Source organism: Aquarana catesbeiana, linkage group LG03, assembly GCF_042186555.1.
Source record: "Aquarana catesbeiana isolate 2022-GZ linkage group LG03, ASM4218655v1, whole genome shotgun sequence".
Lineage (NCBI taxonomy): Eukaryota > Metazoa > Chordata > Amphibia > Anura > Ranidae > Aquarana > Aquarana catesbeiana.
Genome location: NC_133326.1, coordinates 321,335,018 through 321,344,915, shown reverse-complemented (window position 1 = coordinate 321,344,915; position 9,898 = coordinate 321,335,018). Strand labels below are relative to the sequence as shown.

The following is a 9,898-nucleotide window of genomic DNA, read 5'->3' as shown; positions in this document are numbered from 1 at the left end:
AAATAAAATAATTTCATAGAGGTGTACACGTCATACTAAAAAGAAAAAGGTAGATTTGGTTCCAAAAGAGAGACAATGCCTCTTAATCGGGGACAGTTGGAAGCTGTGTAAATAGGAGACATTGCAGGCCAGTCCCATCTCCAAGAAACATACCTGGGCTGTGTTTGGGAATCAGGAGTTGAGGGCAGCAAAGTGTGAGCACATGAGGTCACTCGCTCAGCACAGGCGCCATTCACAGGAAATTGAATACTTACCTTTCCGTAATTTTTCCTTTCCTGGTGCCTATCCATGGCAGGATACGCATGGTTGGTTGCGTGCGTATGCTGCCATGGATAGGCACCAGGAAAGTATTTTCTGTGTGGACGAGGTGGGGAGGTGATGTCAAAGTTTCCACCTTGTCCAATCAGAGAGCGCTTTACATTCATTGCGAAGAATGCAAGTCGTTCTGTGAATGGTGGCTGTGCCAAGTGACCGAACACCCGAATTTAGTGTACAAGAGTGCAGCAGCTTGGCATGGAACCCGGGAATACAGCTGTGAGCACTTTGTAGCACCAACTACTACAGTGATTTCAAGCTTCCAGGTATGGAACATGCATAAGAATTAAGGATGAGCTCCAGCGTGTTCGCAAACAGCACGTGCAGAGCCTGCCAGGAAGTCGGCACTGCGCTAATCACGGGCAGTGAGACATTTCCCATTCTCTGCAGCGCGCATCAGGACAATGTCTCACTGCTTGTGATTAGCAATCCGCAATGCCGACTTCCTGGGCTCTGCACGTGCGGCTTGTGAACACGCCGGAGCTCATCCTTAAAACTGCATACTTACATTGGTACATGCTGGACCCATATAACTATGCAATAAAGATCATACGTGGAACTCAGCATTAGGATGGACATGGTAGAACTGACCTACAGCAAGAAATATAAGGCCAGCATTTACTTATCCATCAGAAAGGCCTAAAGCGTGCTCACCACAATGGACAATAGACTGTGTCATTATACTACAACTCCCAGCAGCCTCATCTCTGCTCGGATTGCATCATCACCTCCGCGACGGCGCTTCCTTTCTAGGCTGTATTGTGTCCAGGAAAATGGCGGCGGGGATCGGCAGTGAGTATTGTGGCGATGGCAGATAAATAAATACTGTTGATAAAATCCTATTGTCTGCAGGGTAACAGTATGGTTCTTTTAGAGGAGTTATATGACATGACGCTGAATGTGCTGTACTGGGTGTTTAGTGACACGTTTCTGTTCTCTGGTTAGAGCACAAGCTGCTGAACGCGGGACCCACCGAGCCATGGTCCGTCCGGGAGAAGCTGTGCCTCGCCTCCTCAGTCATGCGCAGCGGCGACCAGAACTGGTGAGCGATGTGACCACAGGAGTCACCTGTTATTGTTGTGGGCAGGGGGACAGTGACGGGGGGGGGGGGATTGTGCTGTCATACGCTGCAGGGGGACAGTGACTGGGGGGGGGCGGGTGCTGTCACACACTGCAGGGGGACAGTGACTGGGGGGGGGGGGGTACTGTCACACACTGCAGGGGGGACAGTGACTGGGGGGGGGGGGGGGGGGGGTACTGTCACACACTGCAGGGGACAGTGACTGGGGGGGGTTGCTGTCATACACTGCAGGGGGACAGTGACTGGGGGGGTACTGTCACACACTGCAGGGGGACAGTGACTGGGGGGGGGGGGGGTTGCTGTCATACACTGCAGGGGGACAGTGACTGGGGGGGTACTGTCACACACTGCAGGGGGGACAGTGACTGGGGGGGGGGGGGTTGCTGTCACACACTGCAGAGGGACAGTGACTGGGGGGGGTACTGTCACACACTGCAGGGGGACAGTGACTGGGGGGTTACTGTCACACACTGCAGGGGGACAGTGACTGGGGGGGGGGGGTACTGTCACACACTGCAGGGGGACAGTGACTGGGGGGGGGGGTACTGTCACACACTGCAGGGGGACAGTGACTGGGGGGGGGGTACTGTCACACACTGCAGGGGGACAGTGACTGGGGGGGGGTACTGTCACACACTGCAGGGGGACAGTGACTGGGGGGGGGTACTGTCACACACTGCAGGGGGACAGTGACTGGGGGGGGGTACTGTCACACACTGCAGGGGGACTGTGACTGGGGGGGGGTACTGTCACACACTGCAGGGGGACAGTGACTGGGGGGGTACTGTCACACACTGCAGGGGGACAGTGACTGGGGGGGTACTGTCACACACTGCAGGGGGACAGTGACTGGGGGGGGCTGTCACACACTGCAGGGGGGACAGTGACTGGGCGGGGCTGTCACACACTGCAGGGGGACAGTGACTGGGCGGGGGCTGTCGCACACTGCAGGGGGACAGTGACTGGGGGGGGTACTGTTCACACACTGCAGGGGGGACAGTGACTGGGGGGGGTACTGTCACACACTGCAGGGGGACAGTGACTGGGGGGGGGTACTGTCACACACTGCAGGGGGACAGTGACTGGGGGGGGGTACTGTCACACACTACTGGGGGGGGGTACTGTCACACACTGCAGGGGGACAGTGACTGGGGGGGTACTGTCACACACTGCAGGGGGACAGTGACTGGGGGGGGGGGTTGCTGTCATACACTGCAGGGGGACAGTGACTGGGGGGGTACTGTCACACACTGCAGGGGGACAGTGACTGGGGGGGGGGGGGTTGCTGTCACACACTGCAGGGGGGACAGTGACTGGGGGGGGGGGTTACTGTCACACACTGCAGGGGGACAGTGACTGGGGGGGGCTGTCACACACTGCAGGGGGACAGTGACTGGGGGGGGTACTGTCACACACTGCAGGGGGACAGTGACTGGGGGGGGGGGGGTACTGTCACACACTGCAGGGGGACAGTGACTGGGGGGGGGGTACTGTCACACACTGCAGGGGGACAGTGACTGGGGGGGTACTGTCACACACTGCAGGGGGACAGTGACTGGGGGGGGGTTGCTGTCATACACTGCAGGGGGACAGTGACTGGGGGGGGGTTTGCTGTCATACACTGCAGGGGGACAGAGACTGGGGGGGGGGTTGCTGTCATACACTGCAGGGGGACAGAGACTGGGGGGGGGGGGTTACTGTCATACACTGCAGGGGGACAGAGACTGGGGGGGGTACTGTCACGCACTGCAGGGGGACAGTGACGGGGGGGGGGGGGTGCTGTCACATTGCAGGGGGGCAGTGACGGGGGGGTGCTGTCACACACTGCAGGGCGACAGTGACGGGGGGGTGCTGTCACATACTGTAGGGGGGCAGTGACTGGGGGGGGGGGGGGGTTGCTGTCATACACTGCAGGGGGACAGTGACTGGGGGGGTACTGTCACACACTGCAGGGGGACAGTGACTGGGGGGGGGGGGGGGGGTTGCTGTCATACACTGCAGGGGGACAGTGACTGGGGGGGTACTGTCACACACTGCAGGGGGACAGTGACTGAGGGGGGGGGGGGTTTGCTGTCACACACTGCAGGGGGACAGTGACTGGGGGGGTACTGTCACACACTGCAGGGGGACAGTGACTGGGGGGGGTTGCTGTCATACACTGCAGGGGGACAGTGACTGGGGGGGGGGTACTGTCACATACTGCAGGGGGGACAGTGACTGGGGGGGGGGGGTACTGTCACACACTGCAGGGGGACAGTGACTGGGGGGGGGGTACTGTCACACACTGCAGGGGGACAGTGGCTGGGGGGGGTACTGTCACACACTGCAGGGGGACAGTGACTGGGGGGGGTACTGTCACACACTGCAGGGGGGACAGTGACTGGGGGGGGGGGTACTGTCACCCACTGCAGGGGGACAGTGACTGGGGGGGGGGTGCTGTCATACACTGCAGGGGGACAGTGACTGGGGGGGGTACTGTCACACACTGCAGGGGGACAGTGACTGGGGGGGGGTTGCTGTCACACACTGCAGGGGGACAGTGACTGGGGGGGGGTTGCTGTCACACACTGCAGGGGGACAGTGACTGGGGGGGTACTGTCACACACTGCAGGGGGACAGTGACTGGGGGGGGGGTTGCTGTCATACACTGCAGGGGGACAGTGACTGGGGGGGGGGTACTGTCACACACTGCAGGGGGACAGTGACTGGGGGGGGGGTACTGTCACACACTGCAGGGGGACAGTGACTGGGGGGGGGGGGTACTGTCACACACTGCAGGGGGACAGTGACTGGGGGGGGGGTACTGTCACACACTGCAGGGGAACAGTGACTGGGGGGGGTACTGTCACACACTGCAGGGGGACAGTGACTGGGGGGTACTGTCACACACTGCAGGGGGACAGTGACTGGGGGGGGGGGTACTGTCACACACTGCAGGGGGACAGTGACTGGGGGGGGTACTGTCACACACTGCAGGGGGACAGTGACTGGGGGGGGTACTGTCACACACTGCAGGGGAACAGTGACTGGGGGGGGGGGTACTGTCACACACTGCAGGGGAACAGTGACTGGGGGGGGGGTACTGTCACACACTGCAGGGGGGACAGTGACTGGGGGGGGGGTACTGTCACACACTGCAGGGGGACAGTGACTGGGGGGGGTACTGTCACACACTGCAGGGGGACAGTGACTGGGGGGGGGGGGTACTGTCACACACTGCAGGGGAACAGTGACTGGGGGGGGGGGTACTGTCACACACTGCAGGGGGACAGTGACTGGGGGGGTACTGTCACACACTGCAGGGGGACAGTGACTGGGGGGGGGGGGTACTGTCACACACTGCAGGGGGACAGTGATTGGGGGGGGGTACTGTCACACACTGCAGGGGGACAGTGACTGGGGGGGGGGGTACTGTCACACACTGCAGGGGAACAGTGACTGGGGGGGGGTACTGTCACACACTGCAGGGGGGACAGTGACTGGGGGGGGGTACTGTCACACACTGCAGGGGGACAGTGACTGGGGGGGGGGGCTGTCACACACTGCAGGGGGACAGTGACTGGGGGGGGGCTGTCACACACTGCAGGGGGGACAGTGACTGGGGGGGGGTACTGTCACACACTGCAGGGGGACAGTGACTGGGGGGGGGGTACTGTCACACACTGCAGGGGGACAGTGACTGGGGGGGGGGTACTGTCACACACTGCAGGGGGACAGTGACTGGGGGGGGGGGGGTACTGTCACACACTGCAGGGGGACAGTGACTGGGGGGGGGTACTGTCACACACTGCAGGGGGACAGTGACTGGGGGGGGGGGTACTGTCACACACTGCAGGGGGACAGTGACTGGGGGGGGGGGGGGGGGGGTACTGTCACACACTGCAGGGGGACAGTGACTGGGGGGGGGTTGCTGTCATACACTGCAGGGGGACAGTGACTGGGGGGGTACTGTCACACACTGCAGGGGGACAGTGACTGGGGGGGGGGGGGTTGCTGTCATACACTGCAGGGGGACAGTGACTGGGGGGGGGGTACTGTCACACACTGCAGGGGGACAGTGACTGGGGGGGGGGGGTTGCTGTCACACACTGCAGAGGGACAGTGACTGGGGGGGTACTGTCACACACTGCAGGGGGACAGTGACTGGGGGGTTACTGTCACACACTGCAGGGGGACAGTGACTGGGGGGGGGGGGTACTGTCACACACTGCAGGGGGACAGTGACTGGGGGGGGGGTACTGTCACACACTGCAGGGGGACAGTGACTGGGGGGGGGGGTACTGTCACACACTGCAGGGGGACAGTGACTGGGGGGGGGTACTGTCACACACTGCAGGGGGACAGTGACTGGGGGGGGTACTGTCACACACTGCAGGGGGGACAGTGACTGGGGGGGGTACTGTCACACACTGCAGGGGGACTGTGACTGGGGGGGGGTACTGTCACACACTGCAGGGGGACAGTGACTGGGGGGGTACTGTCACACACTGCAGGGGGACAGTGACTGGGGGGGTACTGTCACACACTGCAGGGGGACAGTGACTGGGGGGGGCTGTCACACACTGCAGGGGGACAGTGACTGGGCGGGGCTGTCACACACTGCAGGGGGACAGTGACTGGGCGGGGCTGTCGCACACTGCAGGGGGACAGTGACTGGGGGGGGTACTGTCACACACTGCAGGGGGGACAGTGACTGGGGGGGGGTACTGTCACACACTGCAGGGGGACAGTGACTGGGGGGGGGTACTGTCACACACTGCAGGGGGACAGTGACTGGGGGGGGGGTACTGTCACACACTACTGGGGGGGGGTACTGTCACACACTGCAGGGGGACAGTGGACTGGGGGGGGTACTGTCACACACTGCAGGGGGACAGTGACTGGGGGGGGGGGGGTTGCTGTCATACACTGCAGGGGGACAGTGACTGGGGGGGGTACTGTCACACACTGCAGGGGGACAGTGACTGGGGGGGGGGGGGTTGCTGTCACACACTGCAGGGGGACAGTGACTGGGGGGGGGGGGTTACTGTCACACACTGCAGGGGGACAGTGACTGGGGGGGGGCTGTCACACACTGCAGGGGGACAGTGACTGGGGGGGGTACTGTCACACACTGCAGGGGGGACAGTGACTGGGGGGGGGGGTACTGTCACACACTGCAGGGGGACAGTGACTGGGGGGGGGTACTGTCACACACTGCAGGGGGACAGTGACTGGGGGGGGGTACTGTCACACACTGCAGGGGGACAGTGACTGGGGGGGGGTTGCTGTCATACACTGCAGGGGGACAGTGACTGGGGGGGGGGTTTGCTGTCATACACTGCAGGGGGACAGAGACTGGGGGGGGGTTGCTGTCATACACTGCAGGGGGACAGAGACTGGGGGGGGGGGGTTACTGTCATACACTGCAGGGGGACAGAGACTGGGGGGGTACTGGTCACGCACTGCAGGGGGACAGTGACGGGGGGGGGGGGGTGCTGTCACATTGCAGGGGGGGCAGTGACGGGGGGGTGCTGTCACACACTGCAGGGCGACAGTGACGGGGGGGTGCTGTCACATACTGTAGGGGGGCAGTGACTGGGGGGGGGGGGGGGGTTGCTGTCATACACTGCAGGGGGACAGTGACTGGGGGGGTACTGTCACACACTGCAGGGGGACAGTGACTGGGGGGGGGGGGGGGGGGTTGCTGTCATACACTGCAGGGGGACAGTGACTGGGGGGGGTACTGTCACACACTGCAGGGGGGACAGTGACTGAGGGGGGGGGGGGTTTGCTGTCACACACTGCAGGGGGACAGTGACTGGGGGGGGTACTGTCACACACTGCAGGGGGACAGTGACTGGGGGGGGGGTTGCTGTCATACACTGCAGGGGGACAGTGACTGGGGGGGGGGGTACTGTCACATACTGCAGGGGGACAGTGACTGGGGGGGGGGGTACTGTCACACACTGCAGGGGGACAGTGACTGGGGGGGGGGGTACTGTCACACACTGCAGGGGGACAGTGGCTGGGGGGGGTACTGTCACACACTGCAGGGGGACAGTGACTGGGGGGGGTACTGTCACACACTGCAGGGGGACAGTGACTGGGGGGGGGGGGGTACTGTCACCCACTGCAGGGGGACAGTGACTGGGGGGGGGGGTGCTGTCATACACTGCAGGGGGACAGTGACTGGGGGGGGTACTGTCACACACTGCAGGGGGACAGTGACTGGGGGGGGGGTTGCTGTCACACACTGCAGGGGGACAGTGACTGGGGGGGGGGTTGCTGTCACACACTGCAGGGGGACAGTGACTGGGGGGGGTACTGTCACACACTGCAGGGGGACAGTGACTGGGGGGGGGTTGCTGTCATACACTGCAGGGGGACAGTGACTGGGGGGGGGGGTACTGTCACACACTGCAGGGGGGACAGTGACTGGGGGGGGGGTGGTACTGTCACACACTGCAGGGGGACAGTGACTGGGGGGGGGGGGTACTGTCACACACTGCAGGGGGACAGTGACTGGGGGGGGGGGGGTACTGTCACACACTGCAGGGGGAACAGTGACTGGGGGGGGTACTGTCACACACTGCAGGGGGACAGTGACTGGGGGGGTACTGTCACACACTGCAGGGGGACAGTGACTGGGGGGGGGGGGTACTGTCACACACTGCAGGGGGACAGTGACTGGGGGGGGTACTGTCACACACTGCAGGGGGACAGTGACTGGGGGGGGTACTGTCACACACTGCAGGGGAACAGTGACTGGGGGGGGGGGTACTGTCACACACTGCAGGGGGAACAGTGACTGGGGGGGGGGGTACTGTCACACACTGCAGGGGGACAGTGACTGGGGGGGGGTACTGTCACACACTGCAGGGGGACAGTGACTGGGGGGGGGGTACTGTCACACACTGCAGGGGGACAGTGACTGGGGGGGGGGGGGTACTGTCACACACTGCAGGGGAACAGTGACTGGGGGGGGGGGTACTGTCACACACTGCAGGGGGACAGTGACTGGGGGGGTACTGTCACACACTGCAGGGGGACAGTGACTGGGGGGGGGGGGGTACTGTCACACACTGCAGGGGGACAGTGATTGGGGGGGGGGTACTGTCACACACTGCAGGGGGACAGTGACTGGGGGGGGGGGTACTGTCACTCACTGCAGGGGAACAGTGACTGGGGGGGGGGTACTGTCACACACTGCAGGGGGACAGTGACTGGGGGGGGGGTACTGTCACACACTGCAGGGGGGACAGTGACTGGGGGGGGGGGCTGTCACACACTGCAGGGGGACAGTGACTGGGGGGGGGGGCTGTCACACACTGCAGGGGGGACAGTGACTGGGGGGGGGTACTGTCACACACTGCAGGGGGACAGTGACTGGGGGGGGGTACTGTCACACACTGCAGGGGGACAGTGACTGGGGGGGGGGGGTACTGTCACACACTGCAGGGGGACAGTGACTGGGGGGGGGGGGGTACTGTCACACACTGCAGGGGGACAGTGACTGGGGGGGGTACTGTCACACACTGCAGGGGGGACAGTGACTGGGGGGGGGGGGGTACTGTCACACACTGCAGGGGGACAGTGACTGGGGGGGGTTGCTGTCATACACTGCAGGGGGACAGTGACTGGGGGGGGGGGGGTTGCTGTCATACACTGCAGGGGGACAGTGACTAGGGGGGTACTGTCACACACTGCAGGGGGACAGTGACTAGGGGGGGTACTGTCACACACTGCAGGGGGACAGTGACTGGGGGGGGGTACTGTCACACACTGCAGGGGGGACAGTGACTGGGGGGGGGTACTGTCACACACTGCAGGGGGACAGTGACTGGGGGGGGGGTACTGTCACACACTGCAGGGGGACAGTGACTGGGGGGGAGGTTGCTGTCATACACTGCAGGGGGACAGTGACTGGGGGGGTTGCTGTCATACACTGCAGGGGGGACAGTGACGTGGGGGGGGTGATACTGTCACACACTGCAGGGGGGACAGTGACGTGGGGGGGTGGTACTGTCACACACTGCAGGGGGGACAGTGACTGGGGGGGGGTTGCTGTCATACACTGCAGGGGGACAGAGACTGACTGGGGGGGTACTGTCACGCACTGCAGGGGGACAGTGACGGGGGGGGGTGCTGTTGCTGTCATACACTGCAGGGGGACAGTGACGGGGGGGTGCTGTCACACATTGCAGGGGGACAGTGACGGGGGGGGGGGGTGCTGTCACATTGCAGGGGGGCAGTGATGGGGGGGTGCTGTCACACACTGCAGGCCGACAGTGACGGGGGGGGTGCTGTCACATACTGTAAGGGGGCAGTGACTGGGGGGATAGTGCTGTCGTACACTGTAGGGGGACAATGACTGGGGGGATAGTGCTGTCACACACTACAGGGGGGACAGTGACTGGGGGGAGGTAGTGCTGTCACACCCTGCAGGGGCACATTGACTGGGGGGTGTTCTGTCACACGCTGCAGGGGGACATTGACTGGGGGGGGTGTTCTGTCACACGC

General features: G+C 63.1%; 1 protein-coding gene across 9 annotated transcripts in view; it reads left to right on the top strand.

Annotated features, from left to right (window-relative positions):
• Positions 1-1,014: 1,014 nt before the first annotated feature.
• The window catches only part of BRD8 (bromodomain containing 8), a 108,120-nt gene continuing 99,236 nt past the window's right edge, over positions 1,015-9,898 (top strand). For 4 of the 9 annotated variants that reach the window (XM_073620431.1, XM_073620434.1, XM_073620433.1 and 1 more), the window contains exons 1-2: positions 1,015-1,107; positions 1,261-1,357. In XM_073620431.1, coding sequence (XP_073476532.1) covers positions 1,089-1,107; positions 1,261-1,357 — 116 coding nt within the window. In that variant the 5' untranslated portion in view covers positions 1,015-1,088. The remainder of the gene's footprint in view (positions 1,108-1,260; positions 1,358-9,898) is intronic. The other 5 variants (XM_073620439.1, XM_073620437.1, XM_073620440.1 and 2 more) reach the window with 2 other exon arrangements.